Genomic DNA, 24,581 nt, shown 5'->3' with positions numbered 1-24,581 from the left:
CTTGAAATCTTCAGTGGTTTTCCTTTTAACAAGAAAATGTTGTAAACCTGCACTTTGTACAAATCTTTTTCTGTTCAGCTTGTAATTGATAAAATGGGGACTGAAACAAGTATTGTAACAGTTTAGTTTGGACRCTTTCTTCGAATTAAGTGAGTGATTTAGGCAAATTATCACAACTGGAAKAACCGTGGTTTCATATTTAAACAGACCCATTTGAAAGCAAAAACAAGTCATTTCTAATTTTCAAAATCCTAAAATGGCTTTTTATCAGCAAATTGTATATTTTATTTTATTATTTCTTTTTGTACAAAGCATTTTCACCTATGACAACAGATGTAGCATACATTAGGTTTCTAGTTAAAAGCTAATTTACAGAATTTAATTATAAATTTGAGTAGGATTATGACATATTTAAGGTTGTGTTTTAGATAAGGAGTGACTTTCTTGCTTGGTGTCAGAATTTGCAGCAGCAGTTTCAGAAAAGGTAGTGGTCATTTCATGTTATTTCAAGTAAAAAAAATTACAAGGCAGATAAAAAAGTTGCAAAGCTGTATTCAGTTTATTGGGTCACTTTCCACCTGGACACTTTTTTTTCCCTCTAGCTGTTGATTTTATTCCTCAAGATGTGAACACCCGTTTTTATTTATTTCTTTATGTTACTATTTATAACGGGCATCTGGGGCACACGATTCCCCCTGTGGTGATTCTTTTTTTATCTGAAGCTCACCCTGCCTCAAACTCTGGCAACAGCGAGAGCAGAGAGCGGCAACATCAATAGGCACGTTGAATGGACGTCATGACGACAACAGGAGGCCCTCGCGCCGTGCGTAGCGTAACATTCCATTGAGAAGAAGAGGGAAAGATGGCGTCCTCTAATAATCCTCGCAAATTTAGCGAAAAAATCGCTTTGCATAATCAGAAACAGGCGGAAGAGACAGCCGCCTTCGAAGAAGTGATGAAGGACCTGAACATCACCAGAGCCGCGCGGGTAAGCGCCTCTCACAGCCCGGCTGTTTACATTCGGTGGCGCTGCTGTGTGGCAGTAAACCAACACTGCGGAGATACTGAAACGATAGGTTGATGAATTGTTAAAAGTTCACATTATCGCCTTCTACTGTAACAGCGCAGCATCGTTATAATTTCATTTCTGAATGCGCACGTTGGTGTTTATTTGTATTTATTTATACATTTTCGAATACGAGTGCAGCGTTATTTAGCTTTTTATTTATTTATTTCGTTTATTTTTTGGCTAGCTCGCTGTGAATAATGTGCACCTGTTCCCTCTCTCTGCTGTTCTGGTCCGTGCTGCCGCTGCTCGCCTTTTAGTTTGTTTACGAGGCGCAACGAATCAGCGCATAATAAGACATTAGAGCAGTCGGCCAGTAGAAAGCGAACGTTGACAGAGATCTCTGGCAGGGCTAAGGCAGCTTCGTTAGCCAATCAAACGTTAACCAGCTTCACGAGCCGTGGATTCCCTCCGCCCCCGGTGTTGTGCCGAGAAAAGCACCCCCGTCACAGTAGGCGCATTTCAAGGCAGCCGTGTCCCCATATACCGTAAGTTTAGGGCAGATGTGAGAAATTGACTCTTTTTTCCCTCTATTCCAATCAACTCTGTTTATTATTATTATTATTATTATTATTATTATTATTATTATTTTACAATAATTTTATTCCGAGAAAAAGTGGGCTATATACAGGGTAAACGATGGTGCTAATTTATCAATCATTGCAATATCAAAGAATTGCAGTAAATCATACAGCAATTTAAACTTAGCATAAAAAGTAAGGACATTTGTGGAGATTATTTATTTGTTGTAACGATGCTTCTTGGCAGTAAATCTGATCTTAATGGAAATCCTGTTAAATTCCCTTTTAAATGATGCCACATTTGTAGGGAACATATATTTGTGGGATGAGAAGTAAAGGCTGAGTATGTTAGTTATGAACATGAAAAACTTGCCAAATCTTCTCTGCCATTCAAACATCTTATTTTGTTGTTACTGTTGACACTTGTTCCCATTCAGGCGCGTACAAGATTTATTGCCAAGAACCAGTTACAACCAAGAAAGAATCTACCAAACACAAATTTCCTCACTTTATCACGCATTTTGTTCTGTGTGCTTTTAAGTGACCTATGCTGGCAAAATGAACCACAATGATGAATTTTTGTCAAAAAACTTAAAATGATACCTAGTTTGTTGAAATTTGGCAGTTTATCACCCCCTAGTTATCACAAGCTAGTTTTGTTTACAAGAATACCTGTTTAAAATGTTGAGTTTTATTAGTCTAGTTTTTTTTTTTTAGATTTGTTTTTAACCAACAACTTTCATGTGGGATTTAAATGATTAGTCTGTTGAGTAGGGTTGGGCATAATCGTATCATGTGCAATTAATCGACAGAAAAATATTAATCTATTTTTTGGCACTTCACGATTAATACGATTAATGCCACCAGGCGGACTGACCACTCGGTGCTCCTCTCTGCTTCAAATATGATGAATATTTAAAAAAAATGTTCTGTAATTTATTTATCCATCAACACAATTTAAATTCGATGTATAGTCTGAAGTCTGTAATTTTGACACAGTTTGGAACAGATTTTTATGAAGAGCAAATCTTTCCCACTAAATTGGTCATATGACTAGGACATAATGGTGTCCAGGGACTCCAGGGGATTAATCGTGAAATTAATCGTTATCGGCTAAATACCACAATTAATCGTGATTTTTTTTTTTTGCCAATATTGCCCAACCCTACTGTTGAGATAAATTATTAATAGACTATTGCAACAGTTTTGTTCTTTCCAGTATCTTTTCATATTATTATCTATGTAAATAATGACATTTTTCACATTTTGTTAAAAATTAAGGTTTAATTACTTTGGTGGAGAAATAATTTGAGTGCTATAGTATATAATAATGTAATGTCATACAAAATAATAATTTTCCCCCAAAGAGTTAAAAACATTTTTAAATATAAAATTTATTTTTTCCCTCATTATTATATTGATTTTAACCCTTTAGAACCCAGATCCATTTCTACTTTAATGACTGAACCCAAACGCCCACAGTGACACTGACATATTGCATCTGAATAGATTTATTTTTGATAACCAATTATGTATTTTTTGTTTGTTTGCAGAAGTAACTTTTGAACTTTAATACAAGTATTAATTGTTGCTCCCTTGCTCAGGATTAAGGAGACCGGTGCTCAGATAAGTCGAGTAAGAAAAAGGTTTTATTGGATTAGCGTGGCAGAAATGGTTAAAGACTCACCCTCAAGCACGTGTGTAAAATAAGAAATGAAAAGTAAGCGATGCCAACATACGTACTAAATAAATAAACTGACTCACCTCTGTGAGCCATAATGATGCCAGGAAGTGTTTTTGTTAATTGTTGATTTGTTTCCTGGAAATGATGCACACACATTAGGTTACATCAGTCTAAGCTGTTATTTGCTGCAGGAGGGGAAAAAAGATACTACTCAGTTTTATGGTGTTTGCCTGATTTCTTTGTGTTGCCATCCAGACTTCCATCTGTTACTTTACTTCTGTTCATCGTCAGTGTGACTGCAATTTTTCTTAGTCTGCAAACATTACTGTTGTTTTTTTTTTAAATTACATACATGACTTTGTGACTAATTTTTGTATTAAGATGCAAAGTTAATGAAATTGCCTTGTGTGTTACATTAAAAAAGTCTTATTTGTAATCACACCAGTCACCAGTCAGGTGTCGTTCACATCAGCAGATTTATGAATTATGTAACTTACATTGTCTGCCTCTTCATTGTTCATGAAAAAGCCACATTTGACTGTCATGTCATGTTACATCTTTCAGTTGAGTTCAGTAATCATCATTGTGGACTTGCACACATCATTCATTTTTAGCATCTCTCTTTTTTATGTATTGGATCAATCATTCACTCATGCTTTCATGCAATTTTACTTTGCACAGTTGCAGTTACAGAAGACCCAGTATTTGCAACTAGGGCAGAATCGTGGACAGTACTATGGAGGCTCACTGCCCAATGTCAATCAGATTGGGAATGGCAACATTGACCTGCCTTTTCAGGTGAGCCCTTAGCCTCTCTCGGCAATGGTTTGTTGTAGATCAGTGTTTCCCTGACAGCTGTTAGTGAATGTTGGACACACACGGGTTATAGGTGTTTTAACTATTGTTGAAAACTCAGTTTTAAAAAAGGGCCTTGCACATTTCTTTAGAGGCTTTGCCGGCTTTTCTTTGGCTGTAGGTCAAAGCTTTATAGTGACAGAAGAATAGATGTTTTACAGGTCTTCCTTTTTCTTCAGCGTTCTGATTTAGTTATTTAAATTTTAAATTACACCATTGCTTTTCATGGCTTTCCATCTTTAAATACATTTGCCAACTCAAACATCAATATTGGGGGGCCCATGGCTTGATTCATTTTGAAGCAAACACATTTGCACCATTTCTTCAAATACGAAGTTTGGCTATGTATTTATTTTAGTGCTTTCCCAACCTGATWCACCTGGTGTGTTCACTCTAGAACTCTGTGCTGGATACCAGTCGGACAACCAGACACCACGGGCTGGTGGACCGCGTTTACCGCGACCGGAATCGCATCACATCTCCTCACCGCCGCCCTCTGTCAGTTGACAAACACGGTCGCCAGATATCCTTTTTGATGAACCATGTMCTGTTGCCGTTGCTCTAAGACAAATAATTTGAACAGCTGAGTTTAAAAGGATCCACGATTATTTGTAACATTAGACCTTGTTTGATAAACATATATTTTAACTGTAAAATAAAGACTGTAAAAATACTGTAGGCTGTTTAGTTTTGGAAATTTTTCAAAATATATTTTAACACGGATGGAGCCATTTTATTTACGCGCAAAGCATTCTGGGTAAATGATGACATGTATAGGTCCTTGGTGTGAGTGAGRTATATCCACCCTGAAGGTTAATCTTGGACAACATCTGACGATCGGCTCTTTTAAATGAAACCAGAGAGCGTTGACAGAGAGGAGAAGGTAGAAATGACAGTCTGTAACTGAAAATATGGATGGAGGACAACAGAGCTGCTTCATGGAAGAAGAACCTCAGCTTAGCCTGTTAGCTTTAGCGCCAACACTATATATCCCTATATGTATTAGCTTGGCGCTAGCGCAACAAACTAACAAGCTAAACTGAGGTCCTCCATCCATATTTTCTGTTGCAGGCTGAGTTATTTTTGTGTTTCTCACTGTCATGTGGATGGAGGACCTCAGTGACGAGAGGAGAATGTGTAGCACTGAGCTAATACATATATATGTGGTGATAGTGTTGGGGCTAACTCTAAAGCTAACAGGCTAAGCTGAGGTTCCTCTTCCATGAAGCAGCTCTGTTGTCCTCCATCCATATTTTCAGTTCCAGGCTGAGTCATTTCTACCTTCTCCTCTCTGTCAACGCTCTCTGGTTTCATTTAAAAGAGCCAATCATCAGATATTGTCCAAGATTAACCTTCAGGGTGGATARAGCTCGCTAGCAGCCTCACACCGAGGACCTATCCATGTCATCATTTACCCAGAATGCTTTGCATGTAAATAAAATGGCTCAGTCTGTGTAATATATAAAAAAATTAGTTTAAAAATGATAAAAACTAAATATCCTACAGTATTTTTACAGTCTTCATTTTACAGTTAAAATATATGTTTATCAAACAAAGTCTAATGTTACAACTAATTGTGGATCCCGTTAACAACTTTGACTGGTCAGGTGTTAGATTAAATCAGCCAAGAGGGATGGAAATAAAGATTATCTTTGATTAACTAAATATTTTTAATATCTTCTACTTTGTTACCCTTGACTAGATTCACATTGACAGCTGTCCTTACAGCTCAGTTTACCTCTCCCCGCCGCCAGACACTAGCTGGAGAAGGTGAGCCATCTCACTGGTCCATTCATCAAAATTACAACCAGCACACACACTCGCCTCACTTACAATTCTTAAATTAAACGTCGTTGTGCTGATTGGTTGATAGAGAACCGTCAGAGCCCAACTAGCAACCAGGGCAGCCACGTATCGTGCAACATATCAAAGTTCAGTAACAGGGCAGTGATCTCTGATGAATATGATGTAGAGAGTTATCTTTTGCTCACATGCCCTCTTTTCAACTCGCACAGGACAAATTCAGACTCCGCCTTACACCAGAGCYCCATGAACCCGAAGCCCCAGGAGGTGTTTTCAGGAGGATCACAGGAGCTGCAGCCTAAACGAGGTGAGGAGGCATCCAGMTGCAAAGGCACAGACGCTTTTATTTATTTATTCATGTGCAAACCCAGCCAGCAAACAGCGAATGACATAAAAGGGTTGATTCCAGATACAGGCAGATCATAACGCACAGTAAAATATTGATGGTGTAAATGGATACTGATCTCCAAAGAAGAGTTTCAGTATGCTCGCACTGTACTTACCTAGCTGTGGAGACATTTGTGAATAAAGCTGACTTACCTCGAGAGAAAAATCGATAAACAACTGATTATTTATTGATTGTGTCTTTTTTGTGTGTGTGTGTGTGTGTGTTTGTGAGACTCTGATACAATGAAGCCAAGATTAGCTGGCATCCATTCAGTCTGTCTGGTGGTCACCTTGCTATTTTTAGACTTGTAGGAATCTGGTGCACAGCAGTACTATTTTCAGCATGACTGGCTCAAATATTGATGACTCTTTTCTTTTCCATTAGTTAGAATTCTGGGTCTTGTGTTTCCCTTGATTAGTGCTGCTTTTAACGGTGCCCGGGACAGAAAATTCAGAGTCGGATGCCGACAAAGACGCTCAGAAACAGCTGTGGGATGACAAAAAGGTACCACTGATGGACGGTACAGGAACACAAAGTGCATTACATTAGTATTTGGATTGTGGCTCATGTTTACATTTTCTCCGTAGGATGATGCATCGAAGCCCAATACATGTGAAGTCCCAGGAATCAAGTGAGTTTTTTTGGTTTGTAGTTTCATTATTCACTTATGTAAAAAGTCCCAGGAGAAAAGCAGCCTGTAGGTCACAATYTCCAAGTAAAGATGGCTGTAAGTGTGCAGGAAAGGCACGTTAACTCATTTACTGTGGTGATGGACCAAATGTGATTTACATCCAAATAAAAAAACAAATTAAAAGGATTTTATCAAATGAATGACATTAGTCAGGTGATTTTATTTTTGTTAAATTTAGTTTTTCTGCTTCTAAAGGTTTTTCGAATCCTGACATCAACCAAGAGACAAAAACAAAACAAATAAATAATGTTGTATAAATAACCAAACAATTGTCCTTTTTTTGTATTTGTTTGTTTAGTATATTTCCATCACCAGACCAGGAGTTAAACCCATCTGTAGTTCCAGCTGCACACAATACCGGTGGTTCTCTGCCGGATCTGACCAACATCCAGTTTCCTCCTCCGCTGTCCACTCCACTCGACCCCGAGGACACCGTGTCCTTCCCCTCTCTCAGCTCRGCCAACAGCACGGGCAGCCTGACCACAAACCTCACCCACCTGGGGATCAGTGCTGCCAGCCACGGTAACAACTGATATTTCACGTTGAGATGAAATAGGAGGATTTGATTTTATACGTAGTAGAATTCAGTAGAAGTTTTATCAGACACAAAGGATGTCAAAGTAAAACATGTACAGCAGATTACCTGTATTCTCAAAATGTCAACAGCACTATTCAATTCAGTTTATTTAAATATCACCAAGTCACAACAAATGCCGTTTCAGGGCACTGTACAAAAAAACAGAATAATCCAAAGAAGCCAGCTGATTAACTTGAAGCATGTCGTCACAGTCTCCCATCCTGAGCAGCATGTTGGTGGTAGCAGAGAGGAAAAACTCCCTTCTAACAGGAAGAAACCTCCAGCAGAACCAGGCTCAGGACAGATGACCATCTGCCTCGACCGGCTGGGTTTGAGAGGACAGAAAAGAGACACAAAGAAACCATGACTGGTCCGGTTGTATTTTTCTCTGGAAGAGAGACTTAAAAACATGTTATTGATAGAAATAATTGCAACAAACGTAGAGAAGAGAGACTAAAGACAACAGCAGAGTGAGGAAATGGGCTCAGTTTGTGCTCCAGCAGTCTAAGTCTATAGCAGCAGAAATGAAGAATAATTCAGGAAACCTAAGTCTAACTATAGGATTTATCAAAAAGGAAAGTCTTCAGTCTAATCTTAAAAGTAGACAGGGTGTCAGCCTCATGGACAGAAACTGGAAGTTGGTTCCACAAGAGAGGAGCTTGATAACTGAAAGCTCTGCCTCCCATTCTACTTTTAGAAACTCGAGGAACCACAAGTAAAGCTGCAGTCTGAGAGCAACGTGCTCTGTTAAGAGAATARGGAACAATAAAATCCTTAATATAACTGTGTAATATAACTACAATAKGATGCTTTCTTTAGTATAAGTTAGGGCTGGGCGGTATGACCTCAAATTCATATCATGGTATAAAATGAACCCCTTCACGGTAACGGTTTATCTCGTATTAGAGCTTTTTTTTGCAGAAAACTGTAATCTTAATTAAACCCAACATTTTTGCTTTAATATCTGCCTGCCAAACAATGAGCTTCTGCCTGCTGAACTTATCAGCTGCTGCTCTGCTGCGCACTCATCTTCATCATCTTCATCATTAGAGCAGAAGTCAACTTTACATTAGCAAGATGGATTTACGACTGAACGAACGTCCACGTCTTTTTTTTAAAAATAATCTCTGTGGGTAATAACAACACATTAAAAAAAACATTTTTTTCTCCGACAATTGGGTGTGAAAAACTACAGTTGTTAAAGCTTCGCTCTGCGTGACGTGCAGCGGGAGGAGAGGAAAGGAGAGGGAGGGAGGAAATGATCCTGCGACACGACATAACTTTTCTACAGCTGGAGGAGGAAATTTTGAGGATTTATTCTCTCTATACGTGTTTTAAAATGCTAGAATTTCTTCATTATATTTCGAACTCCTGCTCAGTTGTCTCTGCACTCGCAGCCCTGTTGACACAGGTGCGATGACGTAATTACGATAGGACAGTAGAGTATAAATTTCTACCGTAGGCCAGCTTCCCCTAGAATAAGTGCACGGCTGGAGTTTCTAGTTGCCTATTATTTACTTTCTGAACACTTGGTCAGTTTGGCCCGACGTCAAAAGTTCTTCGCTGTATTAGAATCTGACTCACCGGATGTCATCTGCTGGTGTGAGCTCATGAGTCTCTTCCCCCAAACAGGAGTTCAAGTATGTTCACAAGTGATAGCAGAGATGCATCGAAGGATCAGGGTGGCAGTAATGAGGTCATGGTGAAGAAAGAACTGAGCTTAAAGAACAAGTTCTTGATTGGCTGCTCTGTTTACTTTGCAACCCTCACATATGGACCAAAAGGTTGTAATGGGCCTTTTCCCTTGGGTGGCAAAGCTGCTGCTCCTCCACATTAAAGGGAGTCAGCTGAGGTGGTTCGGGCATCTTATTAGGATGCCTCCTGGGTGCTTCCCTCTGGAGGAGGAGCCTGGTAATGGTGTTCACATGACAGACACACGCATAAGATGGTTGAGCAAGATATTTAACTGGAAGTAAAATATAACTAAGAAAAAGTCAAACTAATTAGTTTTATTACTCTGTGGTTGTGATTGTTTGCTCTTTCTATCTTATTCCTCTTACATCCCTGACTTATTTGACGGTTTATTCTGACCTACAGAAGAAAATCAGTCATGTTTGTGTTAATTTCTCCTCAGGAATCCCCGCCTCCTCTCAGCCCACCATGACTGTAACAGCTCAGCGCAGACAGCCACCTGTGATGCCGCTCACCCTCACCTCTGACCTCCACCTCCAGCAGTCTCCACAGCAGCTCTCGCCCACCCTCTCCTCACCTATAAACATCACACAGGTGAATGTCTGTCTGAAGGGTCACCTTGAAAGCACTGTTTTGAGTAGAAATTCTGACTTGCTAGTTTGCATGTATTGTTGTGTAGGTTGTACCAGCAGAAACGTTAACCCTGGAACAGCAGCTTTCCCAGTACCCCCTGTTCAACCAGCTGACGCCCCAGGCCCAGGCTCAGCTCCTCAGTGATCTCCAGAAGCAGCAGGCCCTCCCGCAGGGCATCCAGCTGATCGCTTTGCCAACCCCGGCCTCGTCTGGGACAGCTACAGCAAGCAGCCCCTCCCCGGACAGCCAGACCACCGCCAGCATGAGCATCAGTTCGGTATGAAACAAGYAAGAAAGAAAATGTGAACAAAAGTTGCAACTTAATTACAGAAATACAACTATTACGCTTGTGGACTCTCGGCCCATTTTACAGCTTTGTTCTCAAAGCTTCCTGTGTGTGCTTAACAGTAACTTTGGCACATTCTTTTTGCTACTTTTAAGGCTGGTCTTTTCTAAAAGGGAGCCAGGATTAGTTGTAACATTAGACTTTATTTGATAAACATTTATTTTAACTGTAAAATAAAGACTGTAAAAATACTGTACGCTGTTTAGTTTTGTAAATTTAGTAAAATATATTTTAACATGGATGGAGCCATTTTATTTACATGCAAAGCATTCTGGGTAAATGATGACGTGGATAGTTCATCGATGTGAGCGACCTATATCCACCCTGAAGGTTAATCTTGGACAATATTTGACGATCGACTCTTTTAAATGAAACCAGAGAGCGTTGACAGAGAGGAGAAGGTAGAAATGACTCAGTTTGTAACTGAAAATATAGATGGAGGACAACTGTTAGCCTTTGCGCTAGCGCCGATGCTATACTGCCTTATATGTATTAGCTCGATGCTAGCTCGACAAACAAACAAGCTAAATTGAGGTCCTCCATCCATATTTTCAGTTYCAGACTGAGTCATTTTTGTGTTCCCCTCTCTGTCATGTGGATGGAGGACCTCAGTAATGAGAGGAGAATGTGTAGCGTTGAGCTAATACATATATATGGTGACAGGTAAAAAATTACCTAGAATATTTACAAATACAAACAAGGAAGAAAGAGACAGTCAAACTCAGCTTTGACAAGAGTGAGGAGGACACAGGACAGGAAGTCAGCTCAGTACCTCCAACCCAACGTTCTGAGGACTTCCTGCAGTTCACCCTCTTTTATTTAGTTTTCACGCCCCTAGTTACATGGACATGAGACTGCCTAAGAGAAGGGGGGAAAAGTGCAAGTCTCATGTCAGACATTAATCATAAGCGCAATTGTTGAACACTGCTTAGTTGGTCTTTTTCTCTTCTGCTTCACCACGTCCATCTTGTGCATCTTCAGGAACCATAGGCGTGCATCAGAAAGTCCCGAGTGACCATTTCTCCTTCCTGTGTTCTGCAAGTCATCATTATCTATTTGGAGAAAGATCATAACAGCACAGCAACAAGCAAAGTTCACGACAGCAAAAGTTCACTGTAACTAAGACAAAGTTCACCACAGGTTGATTGAGTTTTGGAATGACAAAACATATATATTAAAATTAAACCTATCATAAGGCGATAGCGTCTGGGCTAATGCCAAAGCTAACAGGCTAAGCTGAGTTTCTTCTTCCATGAAGCAGCTCTGTTGTCCTCCATCTATATTTTCAGTTACAGGCTGAGTCATTTCTACATTCTCTCTTTCAACGCTCTCTGGTTTCATTTGAAAGAGCCAATCATCAGATATTGTCCAAGATTAACCTTCAGGGCGGACATAGCTCGCTAACAGCCTCACACCGAGGACCTATCCACGTCATCATTTACCCAGAATGCTTTGTGCGTAAATAAAATGGCTCCATCCGTGTAATATATTTTTAAATTTTTAGTTTAAAAATGATAAAAACTGAACATCCTACAGTATTTTTACAGTCTTTATTTTACAGTTAAAATATATGTTTGTTAAATAAAGTCTAATGTAACAACAAATCATAGATCCCTTTTAATATTGTACATTTTTAAAGCAAATTTGTGTGAGCATCAAAGTAGGAAATGGTTTACTGACAATTGGAAATGCCAGTCGTTCTTTATAATAACTTTATAGTAGCTTCTTAAACATACACTTTTTTATGATATTTTGCACAAATACAGAAAAACTGGTGAGCCACAAAGTTTCCTCATTTTGTGTTTGAAGATTGTTGGTAACATTTATTGAATCTTAGTGCGGAGCTAACCCTCTTCCCTCCAACAGTACCGCAATCAGACTGGCTCACCAGCCACTCAGTCTCCAACCTCCCCAGTCTCCAATCAAGGATTCTCCCCCGGAGGCTCGCCTCAAGTAAGAGCCCACCCACTGAGCTCACTGCTGTCTGGGGCGGGTCTTTGCTCCTGAGGGAACTCTAACTGTAGCTAGTCCGGCTCACTGAAATAGAGAAACGCTGGAATGACCATTGATGGCACTAGGCAAGATCTTTGGCAGACATCTTTTGTGTATCATTCTGTGCTGTTTACTGGTGGAAGCTGCACATTTTTAGTACCTTGTACATGCTGTGTGATGTTTCATCATCCCATAAGCAAAAACTCTTGTTTTATCTAACTAAATACATTGTTCATAATGTGAAAACAGAAGACAAGGATTCTGTAATGAGCTTCTCATCAAGTCCAGATCCAACTTTACTGGACAAAAAACACAAATCTGACAAACAAACATTAATGAGATGAAATAACCAAATTCTGTAATTATTCTAACCAGTATGTAAATGCACTTTAAATAACTCAGTACTTTACATGTCTGCTAGGGATGGGCGATATGTTATCGTGTGCGATATACCGTCAAAGACATTCACCATGGTAATAATTTGTCACCTCGCAATAAAAACGATAAATTCCAACCGTGTGCCACCAGGCTTTACATGCCTCCCTGCCAGGCATTTGTTTGTTTACTCAGAGCAGACGTCAATGTGTGGAGCATGTGCTAAAGTACAGAAGCTAAAAAGCTATCGTAATGACTCTCAGCGTGCAAAAATCTAGTCATAGGGCCCTATAATTTCCACAATGCGGAAAACGCGGACGGAATCGCAGAATTGACCAAACAAAATGAAATTCTGTGTAAAACGCGGAATCTCACGGAATTAGCTTTTTTTGGCCACTGCCACTCCCTGTACCTGCCGTTACCTGGTAACAGGCACGCCGGGTGGACTTGACTGAGCGCACCTCCAGACACGGGGGTGGTTGTGACCCGCACAGCGAACAACAAACTTGCTAAAAGTAATGTCCTCCAAAAATATGAAGCTAGCATAAAGTTTAGGACATAACAATGTCCCCGCGGTTATTTATTTACCTGTAGTAGAACTTTTCTGCAAGTTTTTTTGGCACACGATGGGCTGTACGCTGTGAAGACCACGTCCTCCGAGTCACAGACAGAGGAGCAGCAACAGAGACATGAAAACTCCTGAACACTCAGTGGGGTGGGAGTCTAACTGGTAGTTTATCCATGATTTTGTTGTTGTTTGTGCAGAATCAGATATTCCTTTAGAAAAAATAAAAAACCTTTGAACCTGATCATTGCACTTAATCTTCAATAAAACAAGTGTGTAAACAGATTAAACATCACTCTACAACCAAGAGCAAAAATAAATAGTAAGACTTAGTCAGTTATTTAAATTGATAGCTACCTTTCTTACTGCTGCATTTCCACTTTCTACAGTCCGAGCATCATGTGGAAATCAGCCTCTCGCTCCAGCAGGGAGCAGTTTTTAGCACTGCGCGCTCGTATTCCGAAACAAAAGCTGCGCTCTTCTTTCTTCTGTCCATCAATCCCAGAGCTAATCCACGGACAGCACTCTGCTGATGTCAAATTCGTAAGTGTGCTGTCCTCGCTTATAGAACCACTGACCGGAGAGGAGGTTCTGAAACAGCTCGACTGTGCGCGGAAACATCGAGACATACTGGACCGAGCCGAACCGCATAGCTGCTGCCAGGGTGGAGAGCAGAGCCTGGTTGTCTCTCTGGTTTAAAACCTACACGGTTCTGTGCCCCCAGGGAAAACTTGTTCGTGACAGTTTTGCACTTAGCTTCAACTCTGTTTTTGATGAAAATAGAAAGTACTGCTGACATCGCTCCTACTTCTTGCTACTTTGTTAGCGCATCATGTTGTGATCATGTGGGTTCTGTACGCTGGATCCAAGCACTGCTGGAGAGAAATGGTGGAACGGACTGCTTCTATCAGAGCGATTATTTATCAGAGATTTTAGATGCAGGCAGATAAAATCCGATAGTTGTTTTTTGGCTGATATTGGACCAACATCAATATCGGATCGGGACACCCCTAGATATTTGTGCCATCTATTGTGCGTTAAGAATGATTTAGTCTGATTTAAAAAAAACATCCGGACCGCTTTGATCTCAAATCGGGGATATTCAACATGTTAACTTGTCTTGTCCCGATATTCCAGCGTGTGTGGTGTCCCCTGAGGACAAACGAGCTCGCAGCCTGTTGAATGTGACTTGTAGCCAATCAAAAAGTGAGGCGACGAAAACACAAAGGGGAATCCAAAACATCGAAGAGAAAACAACATTCATGGAGCACCAGAAAGTCCGGTGGACGTTGGAGGGGTCTTTTTGTTTTTCTTTGTTAAAAATAATCCTGAAACTGTCGCCGTCGCTTCTTCCTCGTCAGCCATGTTTATTTACTCTGAACTCACATTTGATCTCAAGAGGTCTCGCAAGATTCCCCATCTGACACCTGAATGTTGATGAGTGAAATCTGTTTGTGTGTGGTGTGTTGTCTTGTGGCTGTACATCACACAGGACCACACCTGTTGTACCATTTTTTATCGTCATGTGTAGGGTGTCTCAGGTTTTGAAAATCAGCCATCAATTTTAAAATCTTGCCATGTGAGCCAGACATAACATGCTCACTTTGAGACATAAAGGTCTTCTCAGTATGGCGGCACAAATTCTCATCTTACTAGCGTAGACTGCACAGGGGACGGCCATTCCAGTGTTTCTCTAATCCAGTGGTCAGATGGATTATCAATCTCATGTATCAGCAGTCACCCACTCATGCAGCCATCAGCTGCACAACTCATTTCTTCATCACTGCTGTTACTGTTCACTGTGTGCATGGCTTGATGAGGGAGGCTTTGACCATTCATGGGTTTTAAAATGTTACCATACCAACTTTATTTATAAAGCACTTAAACAACCATAGGACCAAAGTGCTGTACAGTCGCAGTCAATAAAACACACAACAGTCACAGTACATAATAAAAGCCAAAACCAAAAATTAAAACTATACTGTACAATAAAACAAATACATGAAACCAATTAAAACAAATTAAATGTTAATCTTGGACTGAGTTTACTTTTAAACTATAACTTTCTCCTAAAATAATCTTGATCACACGTTCAGTAGAAGATGGTATCAGACGATTAAACAAGGATTCCACCTCTTTAAAACCATTCACACAGTGATGAGCAAGTGTTCAGTGAGGCCTTTTTCACTGTAACAACATTATGAAGGGAAACAGTTGGGCAGTAATTTGACATATGAGTAATGCTGGCATTTTTCCACCACCTCCGTTATTGACATTCTCTGTTTAGCCTTGTTTACTTCACAGAGGTGATGAGTTAAGTGTTCTCATGATCATAACACAGACAGTATGTAGAATAACAAACCAGGTTCACGTCAGTGAGCAAATTTGTTTGTTGCTTCACGAACGGGGCAGCCACCTCTTGTTCATCTTATTTTATTCCTCTGTTTTGATTTAAAACATCAAATGTTTATTAAATTAGAACCATCCAGAGACAGTGATTATTTGGTAAGTAATACCACAGCAGCAGCCCCGATGGTGAAAACTATTTGTTTTAATTCACAGCTCAGTTTGATCGTGTTTTCTTTGGGTTTTAGTTAGTCTTTGTCGAAACATTCATTCCATTTTATTAGGATTTTCTCAAAATTTTCTCATCCGTCAGCACATTCCTGTGGTGGGCAGCATTTTTGGTGACTCCTTCTATGAACAGCAGCTGGCGTCGAGGCAGACCAACGCGCTTTCCCACCAGGTAACAGAAGGCAGAAACAATAAGAGAAGGGATGTTTTCCTCCAGTTGTTTCTGACTCTGCTGGTTGACGATTTAATAATTTTTTTTCTCAGCTCGAGCAGTTCAACATGATCGAAAGTCCCATCAGCTCCTCCAGCCTGTTCAACCAGTGCTCCACCCTCAACTACACACAGGCAGCCATGATGGGCCTCACTGGGAGCAGCCTACAGGACTCACAGCAGCTCAACTACAGCAGCCATGGCAACATCCCAAACATCATCCTAACAGGTAGTCGAACCACTGACGCTGTCTTTACATCGTTACACAGCAGGTTTTTTTTTATAAAGCAGCATTTAAAGGGGACATATCATTCAAAATCCACTTTTTTTAACCATTAACTGCATTTTGTTATGCACTTGGAGTCTTCAGGGTTCGTGCCGGGTCTTAAAAAGTCTAAAAAAGTCTAAAATTTGAAAATCAAAATTTTAGGCCTAAAAAACTCTTAAAAACGCCCAGATTTTCATCCAAGGTCTTAAATTGAATTTTGTCAAGTCTTAATGTTTTCTACTTTTGATCATTCCTGAGAACCGTTGGCTGCATAAATAAAGAAAGTTAAGAGTCGTAATCAGAGGTTGACACGATCTGTCTTCATGAAGAGCTAAGTTTGCTACTGGTCATGATTAAACCACAAATCCCCTGATAACTGCAGGCAAAAATGGCACAGTTTACGTCCATGTTTATGACCTCTTTGCCGCTACAACCCCCCACATAGAGTGACTTATTTACCTGCTCAAAAAACAGAAGTTCAGTCATGTCCACTGCTTGTTCTTTAAACATGGGAAAGTGTATTTTCAATGAGACTTGACTTGATATCAGTGATTTTTTCACTCTGTTGAAAGCGGTTCATAGCAGTCAGATATGACCGTTTCATTCAAATAATTTAGTGTTCTTGAATTAAAATTAAATATTTTTTAATAACCAAATAGATAGCAATAAAAAGTTTCTATTATAAAATTTCTGGGACCATTTGAATGTTTCCGTTAATGCGTCGATTTGGTCTTAAATGTCATTACTAATGGTCTTAAAAGGTCTTTAGAAGGTCTTAAATTTAACTTACTGAAACATGCATGAACCCTGGTCTTTAGGAGTGCAGAAAATGTTAAATTTAATGTCTCCCAGTTCTCTATAGATATCTTTATATTCTTTTGTGTCGTATTTTTCAACCCGTTAAATTCTCTCATTTCTCATTTTCCTAACTATTACGTCACAGAATTTGCGACAGAACTYCCAAATATGGTTTGGACTTACGAACTACAATTTTGTGGTCTTCATTCTCCTCTGGCCCTGGGTCAGAATCTGGTTCCAACATGTGAGGCTGGATGGACAAGTCTTCCCTTGTTGACATATTTATTTAATAAAAAAAAAAAGACAATTTGTTTACAATTTGTAAAGTTTACTGTTTTATGCGCTGCTATACGAAACGAGTTGATCTGAAACGCACCTCAGAAAAGGAGTGAAAGAGGGGCTTGTGGAGTTACAATAAGTACGAATTCAGACATTCAGTTCAACTTTTCTACACCTTAATTGAATGATTTAAATGTGGAAAAAGTGTGGATTTAAAAGTGTGATATGTCTCCTACAACATGAAGGGTTTTATGGGCCACATTTTCTTAAACGATAGCTACGTTCACACTGTAGGTCTTAATGCTCAATAACATTATATCTTAAACGTGACTCCCATCAGACTCCAGTGTGAWCTCTCCATCACACTGATGCAACCTGTATGTGCAGAAAGTAACATCACATTCAGCTCGTTCACAGAAGTAAACATGGACGCTACATGTTAGCGTGTGGATTCTGAACTTGCTGTGCAATCAGAGCCAATTAAATAATTAACTGACACTGTTTACGTTTGAACCTGCCTTTCCAGCTGCTCCAATGCAGCATTTTATTTTTTGAACAATTTTTTGAAAAAGTCACGGTTTGAAAACCACTAAATTTTTCTGTCATACGATCTGTCATTCTGTCTACTGTATGACAGAACGGAAAGCGTTTTTTGTTTATTTTTCCTCGGGTCTGTTAAGCTGCAGACTTTCCCCCGCGCACTCCCGCAGCAGACTGCCTGTCAGCAGCACTCTGCTCAGCTCTGCGAGGGTTGTGTGATGGTGGTTGAAGAACAGAGTTCCCCAAACTTTACTCCTGTCTAAAATAATAAAGCCATCTATATGAAAACACTTAGGATGCTGTAAAGACGACAGCAATGTGGACCGTAGAGGTAACACGTGATCACAGCTCTAGGTAAAGGTCATGCCATCTTGAAAGGAATGATCACAGCTTGTCTGCAAAACTGTTTGAGTTGTTGGATTATTTGATAAGTTTTAAGTGAAAGGTGATAAAACTGAATGCCTCCTTTAGCCGAGCAGTTCGTTAGCTGAATGTGCGTTTCATAAACACGCATTCATAGTTGTGATTTCTAGTTTCTGTGTGCATATAATTATATAATCTTTACGTCAAAAACCCTTTTGAAATTTAAAACACAATAAAAACTCCCAACGTGATACGTTACTTCCATAAAAAGACTTATTGTGCAGTATACACTGATTCATCTTAACTAATAAAGCAGTGGAAAAGCAGTTATCCTATTATTGTAGATATAAATTTTATCAGGATAATCTAATTGGTGCTAAAAATCACAAGTATAAAAGCACACAGGTAAATAAAATTTCAGCATAACACATCTGAGATCTAAAAACAGCTTCCAAAGATAATTAAAGTTGAATATGATAAAAGAAAAGTTATTTTTCTTTTTTTGTTTTTAAATAAAAATTTCAAAACAAAATTTTTAGAGCTGTAATCATAATACCGTCAAACTGCGAAACTGTGATATTTTTGCCCAAGGTTATCATACTGTCATAATTTCATACCATCCCATGCCCATGCCTAATTCACACACACATTCACACACTGATGATAAGTAAACTACATTGTAGCCACAGCTGCCCTGGGGCAGACTGACTTGAGTGTCTTGCCCAAGTGACTGAAACGGCTGAACGGGGGATCGAACCGACAACCTTCCGGTTCCAGGACCACTCCCTTCACCACTCCACCACAGCCGCCCAGATGAACAGTTGTCAATACAGGGCTTTAGAGAATCAGTACAATATTGGGGAAATGAAATATTGCGATATTTCAGTGCATCAATATTTATTTACACCTCTAATCAGATATTTATCTGATTTAGTACCACAACCTGAAAAGGCATGMGTCGGACGTGAAAAAAAAAATAGGACTTGTCACGTTCAGACTGCCATACAAAAATCAGATTTGGGTTGCATTTACCTGCAGTGTGAACGTAGCCTAGCCTAGCAAATACTGATGTGATTGTTGCCAAGCCTGGCTGAGTTTCTCAGATGTCACGTTCCTCAGTCACAGGTGAATCTCCGCCAAGTCTCTCCAAAGAGCTGACCAACTCTCTGGTGGGCGTTGGTGACGTGAGCTTTGACGCAGACTCTCAGTTTCCTCTGGACGAGCTGAAGATCGACCCGCTCACTCTGGACGGACTGCACATGCTCAACGACCCCGACATGGTGCTGACCGACCCCGCCACCGAGGACACGTTCAGGATGGACAGACTGTAACACGACGAGCTGACTGACGTTCGGAGCTAAGTGAGAAGATGGGGGAAAAAAAATAACACACACTAACTTGTGAATGAAGAGAAATTAAGGGCCGGATGAACCCTCTCCCTTGTTGCATGGCTGTCCAGGTGTTTGACCCTTCGAAACGAATCTCCACCATAAGACGACGAGTAAAAAGACCCCCAGTGGCTCGCCATGGAATGGCCTCGCTGTCGTTTTGAAGAAAAATGGTCGCTCAGCGCTTTTGCTAGCCTACTGTGTTTACAGTGTTCCATTAATTGCCACATATTACGAAAACACACATTTGATAGCTTTTTTCATATCCACATTTCTTTTATTCACATTTGCTTGTAGCAGAAAGCTGCTAAAACACTGAGTTGAATCATTTTTATGGCTATGTCTAAAAGAGGGAGAAAAAAAAACAACAACAACGTAGCCGGTTTCGCTCGCTGCCCCGCGATGAAATTCCATCACAGAGTAACAACTTTCTATTTCATGCTCAAAGCTTTATTTTTGACAACCAAATGTTATTTTCATCTTGTACTGTATGTTTTTAATGCTTCACATATTTATATGTTTATTTATTTATTTGTTTAAAGATTTTTTTATATTTCGTTTCATAACTTAAATTTTGATGCCAAAACATCTGTAAGAGTAGTGTAAGATTTCACTGGTGTAATTGTGTTTATTATTACCAACGTACTTYTATGTGTTTTTTGTAAGCTTTACTTGGTTAACGAAGGAGTGTAAAACGTCCCCCATAGTTGCTCTTCGGTGTTCGATGTGCCATTCTCGGATGTTGATGTGCTGCAGCTCTTAACGGGCAAATCCAAATCTCAGTTTTTTTTTTCGCGTCACTTCAGAAAAAGTTGCGTGCTCAAGAAGTTGATTAACGTTATGCTACCGGAATTAACGCTTTCTGGAAAAAAGTAATCAGGTATTTTTATTTAACCAGAACAAAGAGAATAGCATCTAAATTAATTTCTGCCAATTCAAAGCTAAAATGCATATTTATTTATTTATTTATTTATTTATTTATTTATTTATTTAGAAACCGCCTTTCCTTGGGAAGAAGGCAGTTGCTTTTAAACCAGAAAACACTAAAATCTTAATGTTTTTTAGGTCGTCACTGTGAAATCACCTGATTTTGCCTTACAGTAAAATTCTACTGTTCTACGTAAGTGTTTGGTGTAACAGCGTATTTTCCTAACTTTCCTGTATTTAAGGGAAACTTTTAGTCTCTGTGCTTTTGTTACGTGAGGTTTGACAAATCAGTGTACTGTATTTTGTAGCGGTACAGTCTATAGCCAAATTGTTGTTTTTTTGTTTTGTTTTGTTTATTGAAGTGGAGCAACAGCAAAATGGAAAAAAATAAAAGATGTTGAGGCGGATTTAAAGTATTTAAAGAGGGCAATTATGGGGAAGCTTTTTGCTCCTTTGCAGGGAGTCTGACAAAAATGCAAGTAACCTTTTAATGTAGTTATTGCTTATTAAATGAGCCGTTAACAGGTTATTTGGATCATCTGGTGCAATCTTAAGACTTTAAAGAAGAGTTTATTTAAAAGAAATCACAGTATTGGAGAATGTCTATAAACAAAAGTTCACTTTAAGAAAAGATAWAAGTTTATTTTTTGTTATGTGCATTAAGATTTGCCTCTTTGTTCAGTTTTGTAAGCAACACTAACGGCCAAAAAGCAGGAAAATCACCAACTTACAAACCAAAACTGTTTACACACAATCGTCTTAATGACCTGATCTTCGTCATTCAAATTTTAAAACTCYCAAAACTTCAGTAACTTCACTCTGTGCCAAAAAAAAATTGCTAAAAGAAAAAAAATCTGCCTCAGCCTTTTTGTCAGAGTTTCCCTGAGAGGCTTGTGTAGTTAACGTGGGATCATTTATGGTATACTGTAATATTTGTGTGCACATGTACTAATATTTTTACTTTGCTAAAGCGCTGATGGGGAAGCCTCTTGGATGGGATCCAGTTATGTTTTTTTTTTATGTTTTGTACCTCCTGCAGTTTGTTTGGGTTGAAGCGTTCACTGTTTGCTGCAGCGGCTTCATCAGCGGTTTTGTTTGCCTTCGATACACCTGTGGTTCCTATGCAAATGAGATGACAAAATTAAACAGAAAAAAAAATAATATTCTTAAAGAAAAAATCCAACATTGTTCACAAAATCTGCTGGATTTATTCTTGTTAAACTGTTAATGAAAAAAAGGTGTTTTTATAGCTAAACCCTGCATGTTGCTCAGAAATGTAACCTCATATGAGAACTACAAAAACAAACAAAAAAGATGTGCTGCCATTATGGGCTACTTTTCTTTTTATTTAATGTCACTTTGATGGCATTTTGTATCGTGGAAGTTATCTGTAGTGTGCCACATTATTGCTCAACTAATAGATTTATTGTAGAAAATGTAAAGTAGATGATGAGTGCAGGATGTTGAGCGTTGTGGTGGCGATATGACAATCAGTGACTGGAATTCTGCTTTTTTCTTTTCCGTTAGTGAACGAAGATAAATCCAGCTGTTCTTAGATGTTTGACCTTTTTAATTTTCCTAATTTGTTCTGTTTTTACAAATCCTTTCCCCAAAATGGTATTTTAAAACTTAAAAAAAAAATGAAGATTAGTGATGCAGAAACGCATCAAAAATAGCCCAAAGTGTACAATACTTCACCCGTTACTGAATCCCCATCAGTTTTGTTGGATTTTTTCTTTAAGTCTCTGAAAAATATCTGCAGATTTTTGTTTGTTTACAAAAGGTTTTTTGTACCTTCGAGAGAGGGAGAGAGAGAAAAAAAGAGAACAGCGTTCTGTTCAGACTTTACCGTTGTGTTGCCGGCGGTTGGAGCTTTCCTGTCATTTCCTTTCTCTCATCCTCGCTGAAGACGAGTTCAGACTCTGTACATACTATAGCTGAAACAAAATGCATGACTACGCTGACAGTCCAGACCTCTAAACGAAGGCCTTCTATAGCTCTGCAGGTTTGATTTGTGTAACATAAACACTATCACCAAGTCTAAAGGGATGCATGTGTGGGTTTCTCCTGTGCAACAGTGAACTCCTGTTAATTGACTCCGTTACCTCCGTCTCTGTACAATGCTACTTCACGAATGATAAAAGAATGTAACTTCTCTTGTCCTAGTTTTAGCCAAATGAGCCAAAGTTCGGTGCGTCTGGTCKCGTTACGGTCGGACCAGGCTTCCTCGCTCGGCTCTGCAGTCCCCTGGCCCCTCCTCCTCCTCCTCTGAAGAAACAGACTGTTGCTCGTTCCGCTCTTCTTCCTACTGTAGCATCTCTGCGTACCATGGAAACCATTTCATTAAAAAAAAAAAGACCCTGCAGCCGATTCGGTCCCTCCTCTGCCAGCTCAACCTGTTGTCTTTCCTGACTACAAACAGAAGGCCCTGTCATGTAACGGCTGCAGTTCGGCACGTGCACTGATTGTTTGCATTTGTGGACCTTTAAACCCTCTGCATTATGCAGTCAACTGCATGACATGACAGACACATTCAACAGGTTCTTATCTCATGTTATGTACAGGATCTTGCTATGCTCAAGTGGAGTGTGTTTTAAGACAGATGTGATTTTTTTTTTCTTTCTGTTTTTGCCTATCATGTCAGGTTCTGGGTTGGGTAAAGTGAACTGCTTGGTTGATTATTTTTTTTCCTTCCCCTGTTTTTTTGTGCAATGTTTAGTCCACTTGTTGCTTTGCACTTTACTTGTGACTCCCCGGCGTTTGAGCGGGGACGGCTCTGCCCGATGTGAATGCTGACTGTTTCAACACCAGATATATTGTGATGTATACAAACAGATGGATTCTCTATTTTGTTTTGTAAACTATACTGTGGCTTATCGTTTTGTTTTGTTTTTTGTTTTTGTTCGTTTTCAAATGTGTTAAGATTTTAGAAGATGCAAAATTAGAAAGGGCTTACTCCAGTGCAACTTAGGTTCTTGTGTTTTGAAAGTAGCAGAGAGCATCACGGTCAGGTCAGCAGGAATGCATCAGTTGCACATTTTCCTTTTTTATATTTGCAGTTTACCACTGAAAGGTTCACTACACCTTCCCCAGTGTGCAATGCAGCAAAGACATGCAGTTTAACTTTAAACACAACTTCTGTGATGAGGACGTTGGACGTCATCTTAATTTTGTGGGTTAAGGCAGTGGTTCCCAACCTTTTTAGACTTGTGTAGCCCCTGAGCCATTTTGTCATACCACTAGTACCCCCTCTGTCAAACGTAATGATGATTCTCCAAAACTATAATGTACAACAGCTGATTATTAAAAGAAAATTATTTATTTACTGTAACACCCTAGAATGTTTAATTTTCTGAATTTTTTTCAACTCAAATTAAAAATAAAGATAAATACGTTGCCTTGAAAGTGAATAGGTAATTAAATAAATAAACCAGGTAATGGCAGGTGCAGAAAACAGCAGCATCCAAAATACATCAAAAACCCCAAATGAGAAAATTCTGTGAGATTCTGCGTTTTCTACTGGATTCCATTCCTGTGTCAGTTTCGTGATTCCTTGATTCCATTTTCCACATTGTGGAAATCATAGGGCCCTACATATATCCCTGTCCTATTTTTATTTTTATTTTACACATCTGGGAAATTTTTCCAGGTACCCTATGTAATGTGCTTGCGTACCCCAAGGGGTACACGTACCCCTGGTTGGGAATCACTGGGTTAAGGGACAAGGCGTAAAAATTCTTTGCAATTTTAGACAGAAAATGAACTCCAGATTTCCGTAACTACATAGGGAAATCACACAAGTTTAGCATTTGGAGCGTTTCACACCTTTTTCATGTCTAAAATATCAAATACTGGTTAAAGTGAAAGAAAAAAATTATTCCCTTCAGGAAGTCTAATTAACATAAAACACATGCAAAATACTGTAATATAACTTAATTCTATTACTGCGTATCTTATGTTCCCATGTTACCCAGAACTGATTGGAGGCTGCAGATTATTCTTAAAAGCAAAAACAATACATTTGTTTTTCAATTGAAATTGGTCCA

The 24,581-nt window shown here is 39.3% G+C and overlaps 1 protein-coding gene across 3 annotated transcripts; it reads left to right on the top strand.

The window, feature by feature from the left end:
• The first annotated feature begins 825 nt into the window (after positions 1–825).
• LOC106535321 (CREB-regulated transcription coactivator 1) lies at positions 826–23,411 on the top strand. 3 transcript variants are annotated; one of them, XM_014032298.1, is made up of 14 exons: positions 826–988; positions 3,953–4,069; positions 4,524–4,649; positions 5,835–5,896; positions 6,142–6,236; positions 6,736–6,821; positions 6,905–6,948; positions 7,307–7,530; positions 9,720–9,871; positions 9,957–10,187; positions 12,123–12,209; positions 15,848–15,934; positions 16,027–16,201; positions 19,346–23,411. In XM_014032298.1, exons 1-14 carry the CDS (start codon positions 863–865, stop codon positions 19,549–19,551), a joined length of 1,818 nt encoding a protein of 605 aa, XP_013887752.1. In that variant the 5' UTR covers positions 826–862; the 3' UTR covers positions 19,552–23,411. The 3 variants fall into 3 exon arrangements, with proteins under 3 accessions (XP_013887752.1, XP_013887751.1, XP_013887753.1); XM_014032297.1 differs by having other exon boundaries at positions 19,340–23,411; XM_014032299.1 differs by lacking the exon at positions 12,123–12,209 and having other exon boundaries at positions 19,340–23,411.
• Positions 23,412–24,581: the final 1,170 nt, after the last annotated feature.

Source organism: Austrofundulus limnaeus, unplaced genomic scaffold (assembly GCF_001266775.1).
Source record: "Austrofundulus limnaeus strain Quisiro unplaced genomic scaffold, Austrofundulus_limnaeus-1.0 Scaffold1414, whole genome shotgun sequence".
NCBI lineage: Eukaryota > Metazoa > Chordata > Actinopteri > Cyprinodontiformes > Rivulidae > Austrofundulus > Austrofundulus limnaeus.
This window is presented reverse-complemented; position numbering and strand designations above follow the sequence as displayed.